The sequence below is a fragment of the Gouania willdenowi genome, chromosome 4, assembly GCF_900634775.1.
Source record: "Gouania willdenowi chromosome 4, fGouWil2.1, whole genome shotgun sequence".
Lineage (NCBI taxonomy): Eukaryota > Metazoa > Chordata > Actinopteri > Blenniiformes > Gobiesocidae > Gouania > Gouania willdenowi.
The window spans coordinates 859354-885840 of NC_041047.1; the positions used below are offsets into that span (position 1 = coordinate 859354).

Below are 26487 nucleotides of genomic sequence, written 5' to 3' on the forward strand. Positions count from 1 at the left end.
GATTAATAGTAGTAATAGTAATAAAAAATAATGATAATGATCAGTGTGTGGGGGCGGGGCTGATGTATTTTTCTGTATTTGTGTTGTTTCTGCGTCTGCGTTTTTTGGGGGAGCGCTGATTGGCTGATTGACAGCTCAGCGGTCCAATGGGGAGGCGGAGCCGCTCCTGCGCCGGACCGTGAATGGCTGACAGGTGGAGAGGGGGCGGGATTTAGGATTACAGCAGCATCCCTGTCTCCGCGGATGCAGCGGACATCTGATCCTCCTCCAGAACCAGAACCAGAACCAGAACCACAGACCGAATCGGGACCACACCGGGACCGGGAGCCGCGGATGGACTGACCGTGAGGTGGACGGAGCACATCGAGGTTCGGGAGGCGGACTGGACCCGCGGTCCGGTGTCGGTGTTTTCATCCTGGGGGACTCAGAGAGACCTTCATCATCATCATCATCATCCTCATCATCATCCTTCTCCAGGTCTGGATTAAACCAGGATCATGAATCCTGATCTCTCTGGGTTTAAATCTGAAACCTGATCTGGATGTTCTACTTCTGCTTCTCTGGTCTCAACCGAACCTGCTGCTCGTTTGGACCCGGACCCCGGAGACCCCCCCTCCTCCTCCTCCTCCTCCTGGTCTGGATTAAAGCTAGGATCATGAATCCCCCTCCCTCTGTGCCTCTAATCCGGGTTTAAATCTAAGATCTGATCTGGATTAGTCCTGGTTCTGAACCGATCCGTGCTGCAGTTTTTAGACCCGGACCCTGGAGACCCCCCAATCCCCCGCCCCCTCCTGCTCCTGGTCTGGATTAAAACCCTCCAAGTCTCTTATCCGGGTTAAAATCTGATATCTGATCCAGATTAGTCTACTACTGGTTCTGACCCGGTCCTGGAACCGGACCTGGTCTCCTTTCTTGCCATCATGCCTACGTCCCGGCCCGACTCAGAGCCGGTGGAGTTCTGGGTGGACGCCTCCAGGAGGGACGGGACGGTGGAGGAGTTCTACACACTCAGCTCGGAACTCGGAAGGTCTGAGAACCACAAAAACCAGAGTTTATCTAGTCCAGATTAGAGAGTAGAGTTAACCTGAGTTTATCTAGTCCAGATTAGAGAGTAGAGTTAACCTGAGTTGATCTAGTCTAGATTAGAGAGTAGAGTTAGCTCAGAGTTTATCTAGTCCAGATTAGAGAGTAGAGTTAACCTGAGTTTATCTAGTCCAGATTAGAGAGTAGAGTTAACCTGAGTTTATCTAGTCTAGATTAGAGACTAGAGTTAACCTGATTTTATCTAGTCTAGATTAGAGAGTAGAGTTAACCCAGAGTTTATCTAGTCTAGATTAGAGAGTAGAGTTAGCTCAGAGTTTATCTAGTCCAGATTAGAGAGTAGAGTTAGCTCAGAGTTTATCTAGTCCAGATTAGAGAGTAGAGTCAACCTGAGTTTATCTAGTCCAGATTATAGACTAGAGTTAACCCCGAGTTTATCTAGTCCAGATTAGAGAGTAGTGTTAGCTCAGAGTTTATCTAGTCCAGATTATAGACTAGAGTTAACCCCGAGTTTATCTAGTCCAGATTAGAGAGTAGAGTCAACCTGAGTTTATCTAGTCCAGATTAGAGAGTAGAGTCAACCTGAGTTTATCTTGTCCAGATTATAGACTAGAGTTAACCCCGAGTTTATCTAGTCCAGATTAGAGAGTAGAGTTAGCTCAGAGTTTATCTAGTCCAGATTAGAGAGTAGAGTTAACCTGAGTTTATCTAGTCCAGATTAGAGAGTAGAGTTAACCTGAGTTTATCTAGTCTAGATTAGAGAGTAGAGTTAACCCAGAGTTTATCTAGTCCAGATTAGAGAGTAGAGTTAACCAGAGTTGATCTAGTCCAGATTATAGACTAGAGTTAACCCCGAGTTTATCTAGTCCAGATTAGAGAGTAGAGTCAACCTGAGTTTATCTAGTCCAGATTAGAGAGTAGAGTTAACCTGAGTTTATCTAGTCTAGATTAGAGAGTAGAGTTAATGCTCTGCTCTGATTGGTCGTTATTCTTAATGCTGGTCATGTGACCCTCAGATCAGACACAATCACATGTTTGTGATATATATAGATTAAATATTGATCTGTACACATGTATACAAACATATCAGTGTTTGTGTGCGTTGCATGATGCATCATTTATCTATTTGTTTGTTGTTTCTTAAGTAAACAACAACAACAACAACAACAACAACAACAACGACAGCAGATCAGACAGTGAAATGATTCAAATGTGAGAGAGCGCCAGCCTGGTTACCAGGTGTCCTGTTGCCATGGAGACCGGCCAGGACTGAGTGTGTGTGTGTGTGTGTGTGTGTTTCCCTCCATCTGTCCCAGCAGATCACCCATAAAACTCACACACATTCAGGTTTTCATCAGTTCTGAGGACCTGCAGATGACCTTTAATCCACTTATATATTTAATCTAATTCAAACCTAACTCTGAATCTGATAAACCAGAATAAACACTAAGTTAAAACAAACCAAAAAACCCAACATTTAGAATCTCAGAACAAGATAAATTAATTGAACCTCACAATAATCTAAACCTAACCTCTGACTAACTCTATCCTGATACTAAACCTAACCTCTGACTAACTCTATCCTGATACTAAACCTAACCTCTGACTAACTCTATCCTGATACTAAACCTAACCTCTGACTAACTCTATCCTGATACTAAACCTAACCTCTGACTAACTCTATCCTGATACTAAACCTAACCTCTGACTAACTCTATCCTGATACTAAACCTAACCTCTGACTAACTCTATCCTGATACTAAACCTAACCTCTGACTAACTCTATCCTGATACTAAACCTAACCTCTGACTAACTCTATCCTGATACTAAACCTAACCTCTGACTAACTCTATCCTGATACTAAACCTAAAATCTGACTAACTCTATCCTGATGCTAAACCTAATATCTGACTAACTCTATCCTGATACTAAACCTAACATCTAGAATCATGTTTAGGCATTAAATAAATTATATTTGATATTTAATCCAAATCACCTATATAAGTACATTGATTTTTTTTTAAACCGTTTTGAAACTGATACCATCGCCACCAATGAAAATCTTGGTCGACGCCATCGACCAATTAGAATCAGAATCAGAATCATCTTTATTCACCAAGTGTATGTTGTACACACGAGGAATTTGACTCGGTCAACTGTGCTCTCTCCAATAGTGAAACATTCAATAATAAACAATCAACTAGAAGAGATGATAATAAGTATAAACATAAGTATAAATATAAACAGTAGTTAGACTAGAATGTGCAAATAACAAGATAATAATAATAATAATAATAATAATAATAGTATAAAAAATAAATAAATAGATACAAAATAAAAATTAAAAAATAAGATAAAAGAAGGAAAATAATAGAAAAGAAAGATAATAATAAAATATAATAATAATAAAAGGAAAATAGTGCAGTAGAGCATTGATAAGTAGTGCAGGTGAACATTTAAATTAAAGGTATGTACATGAACATTCTCAGTGTCAGATTGATCCAGGGTTGTTATGTTTGGTTCCAGGGTTTTTCCACAGAAACAGGACTGACACTCTTTGACTGTTTAGTGTTGATCACAGTGACAGCCTGGGGGAAGAAACTGTTTTTATGGCGGGTTGTTTTGGCGTACAGTGATCTGTAGCGTCTGCCAGAGGGGAGGAGTTTAAACAGATTGTGTGCAGGGTGGGAGGGGTCTGCAGTGATGCTACCTGCACGTTTCCTGACCCTGGACAGGTATAAGTCTTGGATGGAGGGCAGATCAACACCAATGATCTTTTCTGCAGTCCTGACTATCCTTTGTAGTCTGTGTCTGTCTAGTTTGGTTGTAGATCCAAACCAGACAGTGATGGAGGTGCACAGAACAGACTGAATGATGGAGGTGTAGAACATGATCAGCAGCTCCTGGGGCAGGTTGAACTTCCTCAGCTGACGCAGGAAGTACATCCTCTGCTGTGCCTTTTTCCTGGTTGAGTCTATGTGGGAGGTCCACTTCAGGTCCTGTGAGATTGTGGATCCCAAGAACCTGAAGGAGTCCACGGTAGCCAATTCCCTATTTAAAATGGTAAGGGGGGGGAGTGGGGGGGGATTTCTTCTGAAGTCCACTGTCATCTCCACGGTCTTGAACGGGTTCAGTTCCAGGTGGTTCTGACTGCACCAAAGAGCCAGCTGTTCCACCTCCCGTCTGAAGGCAGACTCGTCCCCGTCCCGGATGAGACCGATGACGGTGGTGTCATCTGCAAACTTCAGGAGTTTCACAGAGGGGTCCCCTGAGGTGCAGTCATTGGTGTAGAGGGAGAATAGCAGTGGGGAGAGAACACACCCCTGTTGACTAAACGACTAAGTTGGCAGCCCTAGTGTGTACCGTGTGTAATGTGTAAAGATAAAGACTAAGTCAAAAACCTTGGTGTTCTGATTGACTCAGATCTGACGTTCAGCATCAGATCAAATCTATCACAAAAACATCTTCTACCACCTAAAGAACATCTCCAGAGTGAAAGGTTTAATGACTCAGAAAGATCAGGAGAAACTGGTCCATGCTTTTATCTCCAGCAGACTGGACTATTGTAATGGTCTTCATCAAACATCTACAGCTGGTTCAGAACGCTGCAGCTCAGGTCTGAACCAGAACAAAGAGGTCAGAACACATTACACTGGCTCCCAGTCAGCCTCAGAGGAGACTGTAAAGTTCTGCTGCTGGTTATAAATGTGTGAATGGTTTGGTCCAGAATACATCAGTGAGATGTTAGTCAGGTATGAACCCAGCAGGTCTCTGAGATCTATGGACACAGGTCAGATAGTGGAGCCCAGAGCTCACAGTAACCATGGTGATGCTGTGTTTAGTTGTTATGCTGCAAAGAAGTGGAACAAACTGCAGCAGAGCTGAAGTCAGCATCACATGTGAACATTTTTAAATCAAAGTTAAAGGAACTTTTTTTCTCTACTGTATATGATTGAGAGAGATTTATGGTCATATTGATGATGTCATGTGTTTGTTGATGATTTTAATTGATTTTACTGATGATTTTAATTTATTTTACTGATGATTTTAAATGTTCTTATTGATTTTAAACAATTGAATGTTTTATCATGTAAAGCACATTGAGTTGCCTTGAGTATGAAATGCGCTATACAAATACATTTGCATTGCCTTGCCTTGTGTGTAACGTGTGTGACATGTGTAAAGTGTGTACTGTGTGTAGTGTGTGTAATGTGTGTAATGTGTGTGACGTGTGTAACGTGTGTGATGTGTGTAAAATGTGTGATGTGTGTAATGTGTGTAATGTGTGTAATGTGTGCAATGTGTGTAATGTGTGTAACGTGTGTAATGTGTGTGATGTGTGTAATGTGTGTGACGTGTGTAACGTGTCTAATGTGTGTGACGTGTGTAACATGTGTGATGTGTGTAACATGTGTGATGTGTGTAATGTGTGTGACGTGTGTGACGTGTGTAACATGTGTGATGTGTGTAACATGTGTGATGTGTGTAATGTGTGTGACGTGTGTAATGTGTGTGACGTGTGTAACGTGTGTAATGTGTGTAACGTGTGTGACGTGTGTAACATGTGTAACATGTGTGTAACGTGTGTAACGTGTGTACCGTGTGTAATGTGTGTAACGTGTGTAACGTGTGTAACGTGTGTACCGTGTGTAATGTGTGTGACGTGTGTAACGTGTGTACCGTGTGTAACATGTGTACCGTGTGTAATGTGTTTGATGTGTTTGTGCAGAGGTGCTACGTCCATCGTTTACCGCTGTGAGCAGAAAGAGACGCAGAAACTGTACGCCATCAAAGTCCTGAAGAAGACGGTGAGTAAGTGAGCGCGCCGTGAGCGAGCGGTGCATTCACGGATTCTGTTTCTCTTACAGATCGATAAGAAGATCGTCCGCACAGAGATTGGCGTCCTGCTGCGACTTTCCCACCCAAACATCGTAAGTCACGTTAGGTCACCACTCAGAGTGGTATCAAAATCACAACAATAAAACAAAAATACACAAATATACACAAAATGACTGTTTCTCGTTCACGCTAATGGTTTAGCTCAACAAGTATTTCCAATCTGTGGGTTTTCTACTGAACAGAAAAGAGACGCCACAGAAAATAAGTGACTTATTTTTTGCAGCGTCTCTTTTCTGCTACAACACAACAAAACATTACACAAAATGACACAAAAAAGCCACAAAGTGATGACAGATGAACACAAACAGAATCTCAGGTGTTGCTTTGACGTGTCAGGAGTTATTTCTGTTTCTTCACCAATGCCTCCTGCGTGTGTTTCTCTGATGAAGGGTGTGAAGTAAACAGTGAAATCACACTGCTGGTGTGTGTGCGTGCGTGCGTGCGTCGTGTGTGTGAACTGACATCAGCTGATGTCTCGTCTTCTTCTGACGTCTACATCCTGATCCCGTCATTGTTCACATGTAGAACTGGTGGCTACATGCTAAGCTAACAAAGATGTTGGACTGGTGGCTATGTGCTAAGCTAACAAACATGTGGAACTGGTGGCTATGTGCTAAGCTAACAAAGATGTTGGACTGGTGGCTATGTGCTAAGCTAACAAACATGTGGAACTGGTGGCTATGTGCTAAGCTAACAAAGATGTTGGACTGGTGGCTATATGCTAAGCTAACAAAGATGTTGGACTGGTGGCTACATGCTAAGCTAACAAACATGTGGAACTGGTGGCTATGTGCTAAGCTAACAAAGATGGTGGACTGGTGGCTATGTGCTAAGCTAACAAAGATGTTGGACTGGTGGCTACATGCTAAGCTAACAAATATGTGGAATTGATGACTATGTGCTAAGCTAACAAACATATGGAACTGGTGGCTACATGATAAGCTAACAAACATGTGGAAGTGGTGGCTATGTGCTAAGCTAACAAACATGTGGAATTGGTGGCTACGTGCTAAGCTAACAAACATGTGGGACTGGTGGCTATGTGCTAAGCTAACAAACATATGGAAGTGGTGGCTATGTGCTAAGCTAACACTGGTCCACAAGTCCTGTTTGTGCATGTGTGTGATTCAGGCCTATGTATGTGAGAAGCATGTCCCTAAAAATAAGAGAGTGTAATGTAATTTCACAATAAAATATTTCAAAATCAAAAATTAAGCTAACAAACATGTGGAAATTTATACAAGACAAAACCCGATAAGGTACCTTTGCCCCTTTACCCTTTGACCCTGCTCAAATATCCACCATTTTTGTTTCAGATCCAACTGAAGGAGATCTTTGAGACGGACACGGACATCGCGCTGGTGCTGGAGTTGGTGACTGGAGGAGAGCTGTTTGACCGGTACGTACACTCATTTTATTATTAAAGAGCTTCAAGTGGCAATTAAATTGTAGCAGTTACATGTGACTAAGTTGCAGTAGTTGCTGTAGGTGACTAAGTTGCAGTAGTTGCTGTAGGTGACTAAGTTGCAGTAGTTGCTGTAGGTGACTAAGTTGCAGTCGTTGCTATGGGTGACTAAGTTGCAGTCGTTGCTATGGGTGACTAAGTTGCAGTCGTTGCTATGGGTGACTAAGTTGCAGTCGTTGCTATGGGTGACTACGTTGCAGTCGTTGCTATGGGTGACTAAGTTGCAGTCGTTGCTATGGGTGACTAAGTTGCAGTAGTTGCTGTTGGTGACTATGTTGCAGTCGTTGCTATGGGTGACTAAGTTGCAGTCGTTGCTATGGGTGACTAAGTTGCAGTAGTTGCTGTAGGTGACTAAGTTGCAGTAGTTGCTGTAGGTGACTAAGTTGCAGTAGTTGCTATGGGTGACTAAGTTGCAGTCGTTGCTATGGGTGACTAAGTTGCAGTAGTTGCTGTAGGTGACTAAGTTGCAGTAGTTGCTGTAGGTGACTAAGTTGCAGTCATTGCTATGGGTGACTAAGTTGCAGTCGTTGCTATGGGTGACTAAGTTGCAGTCGTTGCTATGGGTTGCTATGGGTGACTAAGTTGCAGTCGTTGCTATGGGTGACTAAGTTGCAGTCGTTGCTATGGGTGACTAAGTTGCAGTAGTTGCTGTTGGTGACTATGTTGCAGTCGTTGCTATGGGTGACTAAGTTGCAGTCGTTGCTATGGGTGACTAAGTTGCAGTCGTTGCTATGGGTGACTAAGTTGCAGTAGTTGCTGTAGGTGACTAAGTTGCAGTCGTTGCTATGGGTGACTAAGTTGCAGTCGTTGCTATGGGTGACTAAGTTGCAGTCGTTGCTATGGGTGACTAAGTTGCAGTCGTTGCTATGGGTGACTAAGTTGCAGTAGTTGCTGTAGGTGACTAAGTTGCAGTCGTTGCTATGGGTGACTAAGTTGCAGTCGTTGCTATGGGTGACTAAGTTGCAGTCGTTGCTGTAGGTGACTAAGTTGCAGTAGTTGCTGTTGGTGACTAAGTTGCAGTCGTTGCTATGGGTGACTAAGTTGCAGTAGTTGCTGTTGGTGACTATGTTGCAGTCGTTGCTATGGGTGACTAAGTTGCAGTCGTTGCTGTAGGTGACTAAGTTGCAGTAGTTGCTGTTGGTGACTAAGTTGCAGTCGTTGCTATGGGTGACTAAGTTGCAGTAGGTGACTAAGTTGCAGTCGTTGCTATGGGTGACTAAGTTGCAGTCGTTGCTGTAGGTGACTAAGTTGCAGTAGTTGCTGTTGGTGACTAAGTTGCAGTCGTTGCTATGGGTGACTAAGTTGCAGTAGTTGCTGTTGGTGACTAAGTTGCAGTCATTGCTATGGGTGACTAAGTTGCAGTCGTTGCTATGGGTGACTAAGTTGCAGTAGTTGTTATTGTTCAGTTGTTTTTGATGATGATATTTTTATGCATACAGGATCGTGGAGCGCGGTTACTACAGTGAGAGAGACGCTGCTCACGTCATCAAACAGATCCTGGAGGCCGTTGCGGTAAGTTGCTGCATTTATTGACTGATGTTGGTATGATGGGCAACGTGAGGGATACACAACGTGCAGTTTATGTGGTTCATCGGTTTTGTTGCAGATCATTTTGTTGATAGCTGCAGATGTTGTCATAATAATAGTAGTTGCCATGGTGATTCTGTTGCTTATCAGTAGTTTATTTAAGGTTGTTGCTCTTTGTGGTTGTTGAGTTACATTTCAGGAGTGACAAAGTGTGTTTTGTTGACTTTAGATGTCAATGACATCACTTTGTGTGTCTGTGTGTGTTTGTGGGTCAGTGTGTGTCAGAGTTGCACATTTTTGTTGATAGTGAAGCTTCTAAAAGTTGCTGCAGGACTGGCTACGGCAAACTAAGAGTCATGGCAGTTGCTTTAGTTGCTGTTTGCAGCTGCAGGTCTTTTATGTAACAGCCGCTTCCACCCAGATTAAAACCAGAGGATTAAAACACACACACACACACACACACACACACACACACACACACACACACACACACACACACACACACACTAACGTGATAAATTTCACATTTACTTACAAACGCAGCGAGGATGACCTACATTGACAGTGTGTGTGTCACGCTACAGTTGTTGTTGTTGTTGTATCAGGATTGTGTGTTGCTGTAATCTGCGGTAGAGAAATGTCCCAGGGGCCCTGAACTCATCAATATCATTTTACATTTCAAGTTCAATTTATTTGCCATTTGCAGTGAAAATAAACCACATTGTAATATTTGTGCAGAAATCCACCAGAATGCACCAGAAACAGCAAGAAACACCAAAATAGACAAAATAAATTAACAGTAAAAGTTCAAAGGGAAACATTTGACACTATGAAGCGAGGTAATAACAATACATATAACCTTTTTAAAACAATAAAACAATAAAAGTACAAGAACAGTCTTCAAAGTGCTTTGTTCAGTCTAATAACAGTTTGTAGGAAGAAGTTGTTAACGTGACGAGATGTTCTGCATCTCAATGAACAATATCTTCTCCTGGAGGGAAGGATCTGGACCATGGCTTTACCAGGGTGACCAGTACCAGAAGAGTTATTGATGATTATCAGAGCTGGATTAAAGAGTCTGTAATCATAGAGAACCTCCAGAACAAACAGCTCACAGAGCTTTTTACACAGAGAACCACCTTGTTCAGAGTTCTCCTTTCTTTAGCTGTGATGTTACCAAACCACACAGTCATAGAGCTAACAAACACACTTTCTATGGTGCAGCCATAAAAGTTAAGCAGAATCTTAGTTATTATTAAATTCTCTAAGTTTCCACAGAAAGAAGAGACGCTGACGAGTTTTATTGATAATGTGATTATAGTGTTTTTGTTCAGGTCATTAGACAACGTTAAACCCAGAAACTTGTTCTCCTCAATGTGTGAGAGTTACCATGACTACAATCAAAAACAAGTTCACATGTTTAGTTCAGGAGGAACAATATTTTTAATTTCTGCTCTTTAAGATGAATCATCATTCTCAGTGATGAGACCAATAATGATGACATCAGCATATTTGATGATCAAACTGGAGTCAGAAGAAGCTGCACAATTATGAGTGTATAAAGTAAAGAACTTAAAATGTCCCCTGAGGAGATCCAGGACTCATAAGCACTTTGTCAGAAAGACAGTTATATATTTTTACTCTCTATGATCTACCAGTTAAAAAGATAAACATCTACTTATACATAACGTCACTCAGACCAACAGATGTAAGTTTATCAACCAGTTTACCTGGAACAAGAGAATTAAATGCAGAGCTGTAATCAATGAACAACATTCTAACGTTAGATTTAGCATTGTCCACATTAGGGCTGGGCGATATATCGAATATACTCGATATATCGCAGCTTGTAGTCTGTGCGGTGTTGAAAATGACCATACCGTTAAACTCGCGGACTTTTTTTTTTTTTTGATTTTTTTTTTTTAAAATATCTTAGTGGCATTATGCACAAAAGGTGCACTTAAATTTAGTGTTGTTTTGAAATGTCATCTTAATGACAACATGCACAAAAGGGCACTATTTGTTTTAAAATATTGTAGTGGCATTATGTACAAAAAGTGCACTTTACTTTTGTGTTTTGAAATGCCATGTGAGTTGCATCCTGCACTAATGTCTTGTTTTGAAATGTCTCTGTGACAATTTTGCACAGAACGTGCACTTTCTGTTGACAATTTTATGTTTGAGCCACTCACTGTTTAATAAATACAGTTATGTCAACTTTGACTTAGTTGTGATATCCCCTTTTTTGCATGAAAGTTTAAAATTGGCATATATTAATGCAGTATGATCAAGAATGTTTTAATGTAGACATATAGAATCATCATACTGGTGTGATTTTGTGCATCAAAGTGTTAATTCAAGGGTAATGCAAAATATCGAGATATATATCGTGTATCGTGACATGGCCTAAAAATATCGCGGTATTTATAAAAGGCCATATCGCCCAGCCCTAGTCCACATGTTGTTATACAGATTTCAAAACAAAGGAGATCAAATCCTCAACGCTCCTGTTTACTTTATACGTAAACTGTAACAGATCAACACACGTAGGGATCTGGTTCTTAATGAAGTCCAGTACAAGCCGCTCAATAGTCTTCATCAGAACAGACGTGAGGACCACAGGACGTCACTGGAGATTCCTTAGAAACCAGAATAATGGACTTTTTAAATCAATCAATCAATCAATCAATCTTTTATTTGTATAGCGCCAAATCATAACCAATGGTATCTCAAGGCACTTTACAGTAGAGCAGTCTTAAGGACGGACTCTTCATTTTATGGATACACACATATGCATATATACGTATATACACATACATATGTATCCCACACCCAACATGAATTCATCATGGCGGCAAGGAAAACCTTCTGTTAAGCAGCAGGAACCTTGTGTGGATCCCATTCCTATGATGAACAGCCATCCACGTTATGCTGTGTTTTAAATCTGGTACAATCCAGTTCCTCAGTGACAAGTTGTAGATACAGTATCTGTTAAAACAGGGGCAAGTTTCATGGAGCAGTTTCAATAGCCGAGGTGGAATGCCGTCCAGACCTGGAGCTTTTTGGACCGAGGTACTGGACAAGACACGCTGAACTTCCTGCTGCGTCACCGTAAAAGCACCCTGCTCAATGCATTCTGGGAAGACAGAATAAAAGCAACAGTAAAAGTTGTTGAGCTCATTCAGAAGAGCTTTGTCAACAGGAAGTTCTTCCTGTACTTGGTTTCCAGGACGTAATGGTTTTTATTCCTTTCCACATGCGCCGAGGGTCGTCCTCTTTAAAGTAGCGCTCTAACTGATCCCCATAGGAACGTTTTGTGTTCTTTATTGAGCGTTCTGGTTTAAAGGTTTAATGACTCAGAAAGATCAGGAGAAACTGGTCCATGCTTTTATCTCCAGCAGACTGGACTATTGTAATGGTCTTCATCAAACATCTACAGCTGGTTCAGAACGCTGCAGCTCAGGTCTGAACCAGAACAAAGAGGTCAGAACACATTACACTGGCTCCCAGTCAGCCTCAGAGGAGACTGTAAAGTTCTGCTGCTGGTTATAAATGTGTGAATGGGTTTGGTCCAGAATACATCAGTGAGATGTTAGTCAGATATGAACCCAGCAGGTCTCTGAGATCTATGGACACAGGTCAGATAGTGGAGCCCAGAGCTCACAGTAACCATGGTGATGCTGTGTTTAGTTGTTATGCTGCAAAGAAGTGGAACAAACTGCAGCAGAGCTGAAGTCAGCATCACATGTGAACATTTTTAAATCAAAGTTAAAGGAACTTTTTTCTCTACTGTGTATGATTGAGAGACAGATTTATGGTCATGTTGATGATGTCATGTGTTTGTTGATGATTTTAAATGATTTTACTGATGATTTTAATTGATTTTACTGACGATTTTAATTGATTTTACTGATGATTTTAAATGTTCTTATTGATTTTAAACAATTGAATGTTTTATCATGTAAAGCACATTGAGTTGCCTTGAGTATGAAATGCGCTATACAAATAAATTTGCCTTGCCTTCTACAGCATAACAGTACAGCTTATAAGTAACCGCATCATCAGATTGACACTCTAATGCGTGCTCCTGTATTTTCAATTTTACGTCAGTGTTTCTGACTGCTATGTTCTTTAATTACTTCATGTGAGACACAGCAGTCAATGCAAAAGTTTATGTATCAGCATCACAACTGTCGTCCACATTGTCAGACTGGAAAACAGACCAGTCAGTGGCATCAAAGCAGCCCTGGAGCTTGATCCTGACCTCTTCAGACCAGCACTGTACTGTGTGAGAAGTGGGTTTATGTTAGTTTTACAACAGAAAGGCTTTAACCTTCTAAATGTCTTTATTAGTAGATCTATGTCTTGCAAAACACATTAATATGTACCATATTCATTCACAGAGCTGCCAAGTTTCCGAAAATGACGAGTAAGACTTTAGTGACATGATACGTTCCTGTTTTAACGTTGATTTCTACCTTCAGAATGATGTCATCACCTCCATACCAGCAACTCTCCCTGCACTGTGTCCTCCTAATGATAGTTTTAATCAACCACAAATTACAAATGAAAACTAACAAGAACTTTGACAAAATACATTTATTAGTCAATATTTCATATCAACAACTGTCCATCATTTATCTGGGGACATGTCTCATGTTGTAGGTGTTTATCACAGATGTTGATGATGACAGAGGCTCCCACTTAAAACACTGTGGCCCAAGGCAGTGCTACCTTTACCTCAGCTCTCCTTGTCTGTAACAGAAAGGACGTCATTAAAAAGATCATCATGTAAAAAACATTCAAACATCAAGTCATTTTTCATTGAATCAATGTCTATAGAAATACACTATTACATACAATAATAATCATAAGAACAGTTCAAATGAACATTAGATTAGACATTTGTTTCATTTACTATGTATTTATGATGATATAACCTACAAGTGTAATTCAGCTACTAGCAGTGTTTATAACACTGTTAGTAGCTGATTAAGAGTTTTAATTCATTTAAGTTAATGTCTAACACAGACATACACACGTGTGAGTGAGAGAGAGACACACACACACAAAATGTTAGTTTTTTAGATGAGTAAACTAACACTATAACACACACACACATAGCAATATAAACAGTGAACAAAATTACATACTGTCTCAGACGTCGTCTCTCCTCTAGAAATTTTCTTTCTTTCTGAAAGCATGTAGACAACTTGACGCGTGTTGTGTGTTAAAGTTAGTAGTTAGAAACAGCTCGTCAAGACCCGCCTTACGTTGCTTCTGATTGGTTTATTATTGTGTGATGCCTGCCGTGGTTGGTTAGATTTAGGCACAAGGAGACATGGATTGGTCTGGAATTGGTTATCTCAGTCAGTCAATCAGAGTTACTAGAGCTACAGCAAGCCATGAGGACCAAAGTTCATGATCATGAAAAAAAATGGAGTATTGAATGGGGAAATATAAGTGTGAGAAATGTCAAGTGTGGCATTTGGTGAGAATGCATCTAATTGCATGACTGTCACACTCAAAGGGTGAGGCTTGGCAGCTCTGCTAAATTATGTAAAAATCAGACTGAATGTTTCACTCCAATAGAAAACAATGAGATATTTACAGGCATTGGGGCTTTGTGACATCATCAATCACATGATTTCAAGATGGAGGAATACAGGCTCTAAAACTGTAAAGTAGTCCCATTTTTAAAAGGTAATTAAATGAAAATGATGTATGTTAATGTGTTTTGTTAGACATAGATCTACTAATAAGGACATTTATAAAAATAGTGGAGGATCCTTTAATAACAGACTTTCTGTGTTTCAGTATCTGCATGAGAACGGAGTTGTTCATCGAGACTTAAAACCAGAAAACCTGCTTTATGCCGACCTGACAGTGAACGCAGCGTTGAAGATAGGTAACACATGCACTACACATACACACACGTGTCATGTTTTAATATTGTTTTTCTCTTAGCCGACTTCGGCCTCTCAAAGATCATTGATGATCAGATGACCATGAGGACGGTTTGTGGGACTCCAGGTTACTGCGGTCAGTGAAGGGTTAAAAGCCTCAGTGATGCGTTCAGGCTCTGTGGGGATTCTCAGCGCTCTGACTCTATGGTCCATCTGTTGTTTGTGCAGCTCCAGAAATCCTGCGAGGGAACGCGTACGGGCCTGAGGTGGACATGTGGTCAGTGGGCGTGATCCTCTACATCCTGTGAGTAGCTGTTGTTTGGGTGGGCGGGGCTTAAAGCATGGGCGGGGCCATAACTCCAGCTGCTCTCTGTGTGTCAGACTGTGTGGGTTCGAGCCGTTCTTCGACCCTCGGGGTGACCAGTACATGTACAGCCGCATCCTCAACTGTGACTATGAGTTTGTGTCCCCATGGTGGGATGACGTGTCCCTCAACGCCAAAGACCTGGTGAGGCCCAGCGCACACACGTGTTTGAAACAATGACAAAAACACAAACATCTGCTGAAGTTTGTGCTTCTGTTGAACTCAGGTCAGTAAACTCATCGTCCTCGACCCTCTCAAGAGGCTGAGCGTGCGCGAGGCGCTGCAACACCCGTGGGTGCTCGGAAAGGCCGCGCGATTCTCCCACATGGACACAGCTCAGAGGAAACTACAGGAGTTCAACGCTCGACGCAAACTCAAGGTGGAAAACACACAAAAAAAAAGCAACCATTCCTTCTGTCCTCAACTTCCAAACGACTTTCAAAAAACCGTAGATTCTTACCAGGGGGGTCAAAAGAAAAAACCGTCACAAGATTCACACCAACCCCAATGTGTGTAAGATAAACAATAATGCAAAAATTATTAGTAACATAATTGATAATGTTGACGACAAAAATGTGCGTTGACGTGCCGTTTAATGTTGTAAATTCATGATCAAATCTTTTTGCTTCATTTTTGCTGAAGTACCATACATGAACTGCTGGGCGCAGTGTCGCTTCAACATTTACATTGTGAAGAACAACAAAAGAAGAACCAACCTAAAGTCTCAAAAGTTTGGGACCATTTCACTGATAACTTATACTACATATTTGAGGTAGAGCTAACAACTGTGACATGAAACTAACAGTAATATGTTAGAATCAAAGCAGCAGAAAACTATTTTATATATGTCCCATTGGTGTGTGAATTACTTGATATTGTAAAGCGCTTTGGGACTACTTCAGTGTAGGCATGGTAACATGGTTTCACAGTAATGTAAACATTTGACCACTAGGGCTCAATGCTCCACTTGCCCCCTCAGACTCTGCTTATGCTAAATACCTGACTCCTTTTTGTGCTTATTTTGTCTGTTTATTTTTTATGTTTGTGTTTCTTGTGTATATTTGTTGACAGGCGGCCATGAAGGCGGTGGTTGCTACCAGCCGGATGCACGAAGGTTCTCGGCGTCGCACCGACAGCTGTGACATCCCAGGCTCAGGAACGTCCCGGCAGAGCAGCATGCAACAGGACCCGCCCCCCGAGGTCACAGGCCCCACCCCCGAAGACACCGACACCTCACATACAGACCAATCAAAACCCTCTGATCAAATGGTGCCGTCCAGCCCCAAACCCGCAGGCTCTGCCCCCATCCGGCCCCCGCTACGTGCCGACGGGCTGCGCCAAGTGTCCGTCATCCCTAAAAACGTCCTCGTCCCACCACGGCTGCCGCAGAGGAGCTGCTCCGCCCTAGAGGCCTCGCCCACAATGGAGACCCCACCCCCGACTCCCATCAATCTCAGCAACGGATTCATATCAAAGGCGGAGCCAAGCGGAAAGCCCGCCTCCTGCCAGTGATTGCTTAACCAACAGTGTAAGAATGTTCTACCTTATCGCCGTTAAGCTAACGTTTTGTTTGAAGCCCGGCTAGCATTACGTTTATCGAGCATAACTAACAGTGCAACTATATCGTCGCTGTCGCAATTCCACTTGAATTCTAACATACATGCTAACATTTTGTTGTTCGCCCAACTAGTTTTCTTAAAAATCGTAAGAATGTCACAATTCAATAATGAATCATAAACAATACGCAAACGTTAACCTTTAGCCTGGCTAGCATTTACCTAGCATAACCAGAAGTGTTGCAACGCCACAATCATTGGTTTACATTTATTCACTCAGCGTAACAACAGTGTACGAACTGTTGACGTTAATTTATATCCAGGCTCGGTTAGCATTCTTACAGAAACTCTAGCATTTTGTTCAGAGCCCAGCTAGCATTTGCAGCTAGCATTTACGCAGGCTGTGAACCAGCAACCAGCGATGTTGAGTAATACACAATAATAAATGTATATATTACATATCATTCAATATATGATTATATGGATCAGTATAGAAATATATATATATATATTAATAAAAAATCTTTTGCGCATCAAGTCATTTTTAATTCCAGCTTCTACGCTTTGACAGCATGCTAACACTCATTCATCTGCTTCATTGTCTGATAGCACCTTGCTAACGTGCTAATCTGATGTTAGAATAATTTTGTTGCATTCTCACTCGTACGTTTTGTTGACTTGACATTTGTGGACATTTTAAGCTCTCAAAGCACTACCGTTGTTTATAACCCAGCTAGCTAGCATGTCCTGCTAACATTTATCCAACATCTGCATTAATAACATGTAATGCTAACCTTTGTGTCATCTCCAGGCGTTTTCACTGCTTATTTTCTGTGCTTGAAGATTTTGCTACGTTTTTACCAGCGTTTATTCTTCGTTCAAAACATGGAATGAATTTTCTCTAAACTCTGGATTTAAAACGCAAAATCATGAATGGACCAATGAGGTGTTTGTGTTTTTATAATCCTTTCTACTCTTGGTTAGCAGTGCATGGTGTTAGCATCACTGGTTGTTGTGTTCTTGAGCTTCTAATTCAGTGTTGTGCTGTTTGTTTACACTCCTCTTCCGGGCTCCGCCCAGTTTGCACTGTACAGACTATTACCGTGGATACGCCCACAGGAAACAGGCGCTAATCCGCTGTCTGTTGGTTAAATCAAACCCTGGAAATGCACACACCCTACCTCTGCGTATGGGAGCTTCCAAACACCACCACTTTAAATCCACAAATACACACTTTGCTTTCAAATTCAACAATATTTATCTAAATTTAGACTAAATTCCAACCCATAATCTACTTTGTGTCAATACATTTTGACTTTTCACTCAAAAGTCCAACGTTTTCTCTCAATTCAAACTTGAATGTTTCTGTAAAATGACCTATTTTACTAAATTATGTCTTTTCCCTCCAAAATCTGGACTCACAAAAAACCTGAAATGGATCAAATGACACAAATCAGTTTAAAGACAAAAAGTCTGGATTTTCAAAACAAAAGTCAGGATTTTTAGGGAAAAGTCAAGATTGGAGACTGAAATGATAAAGTATAAAAAGGAGATTAAGTCAGGATTTGTGGACCTAAAGTCATGATTTAGATTGTTTGGACTGAACCTTTGTCGTGTTTCTCTGCTGCACGCGCTTCGTATCTCTGCATGATTTGTTCAACCTCTTTAATCATCTGGGATTGATTAAGTCTGAATCCTGGAAAAAGAAATGCGTGAGTAAATATGTGAGAAACCCACCACTGTCTCTGCTTGTCTTTTTCACTCAATTTAATCTAAATTATATGAAAAGTCAGAAATCCTCCAAGTTTGTGTTTTTCTGAAAGTTTTATTACAGAAAAACAAACTGATAAAACAATAAAACACGTTCGCTTAAAAAAAAAAATCATAAAATATCAGCCTGTCAGTCCGCCCTGAGGGCATAGAGCACATCGTCCTGGCTCACATTGAGCCTGACTCTTTGCCCTATTCCTTGTCTGCTGGACTCCAGCAGCAGCAGGCGACAGGCGCCCAGACGCTGGCACACAGCCAAGGCTTCGGACACGCCCACTGGGGCTGTGCCCTCCAGCAGACACAGAGCCTGCAGCTGCACCAGCACCTGTCAGACCACACCCAGGGCTTAGTTACAGACAGTGAGAGTGACCTTTGACCTTTAACAAAGGTTACGTCACCTGCTGAAACGTGGCCTCCTCCAGGCCGAGGCGGCGAAACTCTGCAATGATGGCGCGTAGAAACAGCTGCTCCTGTACCGAGGCGCACCTGAACGCACCACGAACAGCATCATTCATGTTACAAACATCTCAGCTTCTGATTGGACGATGCTGTGACTCACTTGATGGCGGTGACGTAGGACGAAGAAAACATTTCGTCCAGCGCCTCCATCACGTGACTCATTCCCACCAGCGCCGCCCCCACGCCGCCCGGAGATTGCTCACAGATCTCTGTTGCTCGCCGACAGATGTCCAAACAGCGGCGCGCGTCACCGGACAGGGCCGCCACCTGTGGGAGGAGCCAAGTGCAATGATACGTAGATTCAGATGAAAAACAAAGCACATATATCTATAATAGACAACGTGTAGATCTATAACTAGTAGACACTGACCTTCCTAGAGACCAGCTGCAGGGCGTCGTTCTCAAACGCTCTGACTTTGTTCAGACGAGACGTGATGATGGTCTGAAGCTGTTTGAAGGAGTACGGCTGGAAGGAGAGCCTGGTCAGCCCCTACACACACACATTAACACACACACACAGTTTAGGCTAAATTCCATCCCATAATCTACTGTTTTTCTCAATAAATTTTGACTTTTCACTCAAAACTCAAAAGTCCAACGTTTTCTCTCAACAAACTTGACTGTTTCTATAAAATTACCTATTTTACTAAACTATATCTTTTCCCTCCAAAATCTGGACTCACAAAAAATCTGAAACACGCACATTAACACACACACTAACCAGTCTGCTGGCCACCCTGTTGATGAGGACACGCTCGGGTAGGTCCATGGTGTTGGCGATGGTCAGAACCACCAGACGAGCCTGACGACGCGTCGGCCAATCAAACAGGTTATACATGACGTTCTGCTTCCTGGTCCACAGCAAGTCCAACTGCACGCACACACACACACACACTTGAAACCAATGGTTTGGTCCTCGTCCAATCACAGGCGGCATAGCGTCTCTGACCTCATCTACCAGCAGCACCGTGCACTCCTTCCTTGCTGCACATGCACTGAACCTCCTGTCCAACAGGGCGGCAGCGTGCTCCGCCGTGGCCTTCTGACCCGTCATTTTCTACAACACATACACACACAGGTGGGCGTGGCCCAGTGTTCCCACAGCGACATGACATGGGCGTGGTCTGACCTGTAGGATCTGGACGTAGGCCTGGTGAGGGTCCGTCATCTTCATCCCGTTGATCTCGATAAAGACGAAGGACGGGATCTCGTCTATGTGGGCCGCGTGTTGAAGACAGCGGATCACCTCCTGCACCGTGGCCGTCTTCCCTGTGCCCGGAACCCCCGAGATGTACATGCACCTGAACGCATCACGACATAGTGCACATCGGTATTGGGTTAAATTGCATTTTTTGTTACAATTACAATTATTATTTATCCACAGAAAGTAAATTACAATTACATTCTCAATTACAATTAATCACAATTACTGAGCTTTAAATAAATAACCTAATAAAAGTTAACCTTCCTCTTGTGTTAGCATCTCTAATGCTAACAGGTCCTCAATCAGCTGTAAAATACACTAAAAACTAATATCTATCATCTAATGTATTTATTATCTATTGATTACCTTGTTAGGCTTCATAATCAATGAAATTATAGGTTTTATTATTTTTGGAGCAGGCGTCTGAGCCTTTATTCTGTTATATTTTCTAAATAGTAAAATGTTGGAAAGCTTGATATGAAACATATTCTAATAATTATTAACTACATATGTGTAGAACTGTACATAGAACTGGAACATGGTCCCCCAGTTTTGCGTTATATTATAATTGATAATTAAAGTCAATCATCTAAACTCAATTACAATTTAATTAAAATTATGACAGCAACCAATTTTTACAAACGACTCTATATTTATAATTAATTATCCATAACGCGATTACAATTAAAGTTGACCTCGACCCTGGCATACAAGCACCACCACAGCGTAAACTGTCACATCTTAGGGGGAATCTTTTATTTTGAAAATCTCACCCTCCTGTGCCATCAATGATCTTACTCTCCACGAAGCTGTAAATGTCCTGGAACTCCTGCTCTCTGCACGGCAACGACTCAGGAACCGAGGACACGTGGAGTCTGACACACACACACGCGCACACAAAATAATATTTTTTAATGATCAATAAATCTAGATCAATAATGAATGAACTCACCTGGCTCGAGCCTCCTCCAGGACGTTTGCAGGCTGCAGTACCGGCCGTGACCTGCGGGGGATGTTGGGAGTTCTGGGTGTTCCTGGAGCGCTCTGAGTTCACACGGTTATTCTTCTTCTTCTACACATTTATTCTGTGTGTGGTAACCATAGAAACGGGCTCACCTTCCGTGGCGTTCTCCTTGACGGGTCCGGCTTGCGTTTGGAGCGCGGCGTGCGAGGAGCAGCGTGTCGACTCTTCTTCACCTCCAGCTCTTCCTCACTCACAGCTTCCTCCTCTTCATCGCTGCTGCTCTGCTCGTCCTTCTTTGAAGGGACGAACTCGGCGTCCTCGTCGTCTCCGTCTGAATGCAAGTCGGCGTGATGAGTCAGCAGATTCCTGAGGAGGGAAATGCCTCCTGTCTGTGGTGTTTGGAATGAGCTAAAAGTCAAAGGTCGGCGTGTACTCACAGCTGCCGCCTGACGCGAGCCGACACCATCATGGCCGACTTCCTCTTGGAGCTCCTGGGCGTGGCACGCAGCAAAGGAGAGCGTTCTGCGTCTGACTCCACCCTGAAGAAGGAGAGGGCATTAGGCAGAGTGGACGTCGGAGAGAGGGGGCAGGAGGCGTGTCATGAGCACTCACAGGACACCGAGTGGTGGATCTCGCGCTGCTTTCACCTCTTTCCTCCTGGATGGCGTGGTGGCTCTGTGGGAACGCACAAGACAAGCTGTCATGGCAACCCTAAACAATGATAGACTCCTTCCCTTTTGATGTTCTTTAAAATAATGCTACTGCTAATTCATATTTCTGTAATTAGTCATTTTCTTCAATTTAAGCCGATTAAAAGTAATTTAACCTGCATCAGAATAACACAAGATCCTGTAACTACACACAACTCGTATAATAGAGAAAAATAATCACACAAAAACACCACAAGTTATTTAAAGAACCTCAATGTCATCATTTAACAATTTTACCCACTTTCTCCATGTGCCCTGAATGCACCACGAGCTGCGTTTAAACATCAATGTTTATTCATTATAAACAAACACCCACATGTTCAGATTTCACCACGTGCCCTGAACACAACACGAGGCGTTTAGGACTCACGTCTGAGCCCTGGTGGTGTAACATTTCCGGGGCGTTTTCACTGATAGAGCCTTCTCACTGAGAACACTGTGTGTGTGTGTGTGTGTGTGTGTGTGTGTGTGTGTGTGTGTGTGTGTGTGTGTGTGTGTGTGTGTGTGTGTGTGTGTGTGTGTGTGTGTGTGTGTGTCACATTCAGTAGACGTATGGATCTCTAACCGTTTAAAGGTGACTTGTTGTTCTGAGACCAACCTTTCTTCTTCTCCTCCTCCTGGTGGTGAACCATCCACGTCGGACAGACTGAGTTTGTCCAGAATGACGGAGGACATCTTCAGGTGGGCGGAGCCTTTCCTTGAAGGCGTGAAGGAGACGTGCATCTCGTCCTTCAGCAGAAGCTCCAAGACGTCGTCCTCCATCGACGCCTCGTCCTCCAGCCCTGAAAGAGGAGAATGTTTATTAGGGATGTCCCGATACAACTTTTTCATTTCCGATATGATACCGATATTGATCCGTAATCAGCATAAATCACATACTTTTTTTTCCTCTCTCTCTTTTCTTTAATAAAAAAATATGAATGACTTATTTTGTAGTGTTGAATGATGAAAAGGTTTGATCATGTGATGTCACTCAGAGAACAATAGTCAGCAACAGTAGGGATGAGAAATACTGACCCATTTATTATTAACCAATTAGTTACATAATCTACAGTATTCTACACTTGAATAAAATAAATAAAAAAATAATTGGGGAAAATAAATAAATTGGAAAATACGGAAATTTGAATCTGATATTTGTTTTCAGGCCAATATTGGACCGATATCGGATCGAGACACCCCTACTATTCATGGAAACGTAGAAACTAGCGTGCAAGTTTCAGACTCACCGTTGAGCTGCAGTTTTTTGCGCACGCCAGGCGTCCGTCCGGCCGCTGTCCTCCTGCGGGCGCTCAGGCATTTGGACGCGGACAGTTTTGTGGCCGAATGAAGTGACTCTGCTTCGGCCACACCCCTCTTTCCAGCACTCGCAGTTCTTGGTCCGGACCTGATGCCGGACGCCGCCGCCCCTGCTCTGAGCAACACGGCGGGGTCGGGTACTGCTAGTCGGGGGGCGTTCCTGGAGGCTAGAGTGGTGGTGGGCGGCGAGCGTGATGGAGACGGAGAAAGTAAAGGTTCAGGAGGAGGCGTGGGGGCGGAGCTTAACTCTCTGAAAGTCTTGGAGTCCCAGGAAAACTTCACGTAGAAAACGTCTTCATCTTGGGAGTTCGGGAAGGGGGCGGAGCCATCCAGGAACACCACCTGAGACAGAAACCAGTGGGACAAGCCTTTACAAACTGTGAAGGGGTTTTAATGTTCTCAAGCGTTTATGATCAGACCTGGACGGGCCTCAGGAAAGACTCCACGTGGACCTGCTGCTGGCAGCTTCTGCTCTGGTAGAGAAAGATCTCCTGAGGGTGGGGGTCTCTACGCAGCAGCTTCAGTTTGTCCGGTGGCACCTCGGACACGCGCACCATCCACTGCACCTCTGCCGTCTTCTGCGTCCCGCTCACTGACGGAGGACACGCAGATTTTAGCTTCCAATAAAACAATCTTATCGCCTTCCGTGGACTCACCGTCGGAGAACATACGGAGAACTTTGGCCACGTACGGGTTCTCCTGGTCGTCACCCTCGATCAGGACGTGTTGACCCGTGTTGATGAGCGTGGAGCTCGGAAGACCTTCAACTCTGATGGACAGACGACTGAGACACGAGAAACACAAGTTGTGTTTAAATTACTCTTGGAAATGTGTAAAATCTAAATAGCTCAATAAAAACTGGTAATGGAAACACCTGAATAAAAGTAAACACTCAAATATTGCTAAAAGGAGGTTTTTCAGACATTTCCATACTAAATGTGTGGTTAATGCTCAATGGAAACACTTTTTACACAATTCCCTGTCACATGACCACTTCTCTCTGAGAAAACTTGGCTCAGTACGTGTGGACAGAAGGAGACCCAGACATTTCTTATCATTAGACTTAATAGTGATTGGTGCCACATTAGACGTGAAACAACAAAGGAATGCAGAGTGTTCTAAGCAGTGGGCGTACACTGTAGCTCCTCCCACTCAACATTCTTGAAGGAACTTAGGAGCGCTTCCATCTTGCAAATTTGACGTCATTTAAAGCCAGAGTCTGGGCAGTAGGGACCAGTGGGAGGAGCTCTGGTAACACACCCCGCCCATTTAGCGTACTGCCCTGATGAGTTACGCAGCCCAGCAACGCCAAGAACTTAAGTATTTTTCCCACTGGAAATTCTACCAACGTCTTGTTCAGATGATCAGATCATAGAGGTTAGAACTAGAACTTGGAGCTGAAAAACTCAACGGAAAGTTTAATGGCGTCTCGACTTTCCTCCACAACATAACTGCTTATGCTATTCACCAAGAGGTCTATTATGTCGTCTGCGCGTAAGGACAACCGAAACCGCGTAGTCTGTGAATGGAGGAGGTCTGAAGGAAAGGAGGCGGTGACGCCATTTTTTTGGGCTCTCTACAAATCCTGGAACATGGAGTTTCCCCAATGCTTGTAAATGTCACCCTTTTAATTTAAAACGCCTTCTGATAAACAATGTAACAGGTTAATTTGATCAGATCATTGATCAGATTATTGCACTGTGACTGATTCACATTTTAAATCTCCCTCCTTGATGATGATAGTCGTCATCATCATCATCATCGTCATCATCACTGTAAAGCGTGACAGAGTTAGATGATGGAGATATGATGAAATAACGCATCCACAGAGCATCCTGCTTTAGATTTAATGCTTTTTTTTGTACTTCTATGTGTGGTTAAATGTTGTGTTAAATGTAGGAAAATGTGCTAAATATGAGAAAAGTGAGATAAATAATGAAAATGTGTTAGCTACAACTTTTATACTACATTTTTACACTTGGCACCCCATAGGTTATAATTTATCATGACTGTACCTGGTCCATGTTATAAACATCATTACTGGGATTCAAATCAAAGCACACAGAGAGATACACACTAATCAAAGCACACAGAGAGATACACACTAATCAAAGCACACAGAGATACACACACTAATCAAAGCACACAGTGAGATACACACACTAATCAAAGCACACAGAGAGATACACACTAATCAAAGCACACAGTGAGATACACACTAATCAAAGCACACAGTGAGATACACACACTAATCAAAGCACACAGAGATACACACACTAATCAAAGCACACAGTGAGATACACACTGTAATCAAAGCACACAGTGTGTGCGTCTCTAAGAACATGTTTGGATAATAAATAAAGAAGCTGATTAATGAGAACATTTTAAATATGACTCATTTTCATTATCTCAGTCACTTATAGGTACATTATTATTTAATGTATAAGTGGGTCAAGTTTAACTTTTGTTTAATCTTATGTGTTGGAATGTCAGCACTGAATTAAATTATACACCTTTTTAATTGATTTATTCTTTGAAGCATTAATGTTAATTTATACAACTGCAGTGTTTTAATTTTAGTAGTTAGTAACATTCAGAGCCAGAAATGCAATGGGAATAATAAACACACACACACACACGCACGCACGCGCGCACGCACACACACACACACACACACACACACACCACACACACACACACACACACCACACACACACACACACACACACACACACACACACACACACACACACACACACACACACACACACACACACACACACACACACACACACACACACACACACACACACCTGTAGTCACATGTTTTCAGCCTCCGGTTGAATCCCACGGGTTTCCCGCGCCACTCATAAACTCTCCTCACGCGGAGCCTGCTCGAGTACTTCATGTCTCCTCCTGTATCGATCGGTTAAACACTTCCAGGCTTTAAAAACACAACAACGAAGCTAAACGGGAAGAGTTTTACAGACACCGGCGGAGAGACAGCCGAGTTTCGCGCCAAACCTACGGCACTACTTCCGTTTGTCGTCTTGCTCTGCTCCTCAATTCCCGCCCAAAGCTCCCCCTACCGGAAGGGCGGATTAAATAAATAAAATAAATGAAATAAACTGATCATATATCGATTCGAATGCAACCTGGTCAATCACTGTGAGGTGTTGAGAAAGTTCCTTAACTCTGCTTTAGATAAAACTTGTACTTTTCTAGTAGTACGTTTTTTTTTATTGTATATGTAGATTATCATCAAAAGTACCATATAATATAGATTATTATAAAAGTCTGAATATATATATATATATATATA

The 26487-nt window shown here is 42.5% G+C and overlaps 2 protein-coding genes across 3 annotated transcripts; one reads left to right on the forward strand and one right to left on the reverse strand.

The window, feature by feature from the left end:
- The first annotated feature begins 920 nt into the window (after positions 1 to 920).
- Positions 921 to 18675, forward strand: si:ch73-60h1.1 (calcium/calmodulin-dependent protein kinase type IV). Its single transcript, XM_028444306.1, has 11 exons — positions 921 to 1027; positions 5772 to 5850; positions 5911 to 5973; positions 7258 to 7340; positions 8846 to 8918; positions 14751 to 14841; positions 14901 to 14975; positions 15068 to 15143; positions 15221 to 15347; positions 15430 to 15582; positions 16275 to 18675. The coding sequence occupies exons 1-11, from the start codon at positions 921 to 923 to the stop codon at positions 16713 to 16715; spliced, it is 1368 nt and encodes a 455-aa protein (XP_028300107.1). The 3' UTR covers positions 16716 to 18675.
- On the reverse strand, positions 18584 to 26188 carry orc1 (origin recognition complex, subunit 1). 2 transcript variants are annotated; one of them, XM_028444305.1, is made up of 17 exons: positions 25979 to 26188; positions 23822 to 23949; positions 23585 to 23757; positions 23096 to 23507; positions 22465 to 22648; positions 21769 to 21831; positions 21594 to 21695; positions 21309 to 21522; positions 21145 to 21236; positions 20966 to 21067; positions 20118 to 20289; positions 19938 to 20045; positions 19710 to 19859; positions 19359 to 19478; positions 19089 to 19255; positions 18928 to 19015; positions 18586 to 18854 (listed from the first exon to the last, which is right to left on the reverse strand). In XM_028444305.1, exons 1-17 carry the CDS (start codon positions 26071 to 26073, stop codon positions 18660 to 18662), a joined length of 2565 nt encoding a protein of 854 aa, XP_028300106.1. In that variant the 5' UTR covers positions 26074 to 26188; the 3' UTR covers positions 18586 to 18659. The 2 variants fall into 2 exon arrangements, with proteins under 2 accessions (XP_028300105.1, XP_028300106.1); XM_028444304.1 differs by having other exon boundaries at positions 18584 to 18854; positions 19710 to 20045.
- Positions 26189 to 26487: the final 299 nt, after the last annotated feature.

What these genes read in the sequence shown, in the direction of transcription:
- si:ch73-60h1.1 (XM_028444306.1), top strand. Translation starts at nt 921, where the DNA reads ATGCCTACGTCCCGGCCCGACTCAGAGCCGGTGGAGTTCTGGGTGGAC. An exon ending in GACTTTCCCACCCAAACATC is followed by an intron (nt 5,974 to 7,257) that starts GTAAGTCACGTT and finishes TTTTTGTTTCAG; the next exon opens with ATCCAACTGAAGGAGATCTT. An exon ending in GAACGCAGCGTTGAAGATAG is followed by an intron (nt 14,842 to 14,900) that starts GTAACACATGCA and finishes TTTTTCTCTTAG; the next exon opens with CCGACTTCGGCCTCTCAAAG.
- orc1 (XM_028444304.1), bottom strand. Translation starts at nt 26,073, where the DNA reads ATGAAGTACTCGAGCAGGCTCCGCGTGAGGAGAGTTTATGAGTGGCGC. An exon ending in CTTTCCTGAGGCCCGTCCAG is followed by an intron (nt 23,508 to 23,584) that starts GTCTGATCATAA and finishes TTTCTGTCTCAG; the next exon opens with GTGGTGTTCCTGGATGGCTC. An exon ending in GGAGGAGGAGAAGAAGAAAG is followed by an intron (nt 21,832 to 22,464) that starts GTTGGTCTCAGA and finishes GCGTTCCCACAG; the next exon opens with AGCCACCACGCCATCCAGGA.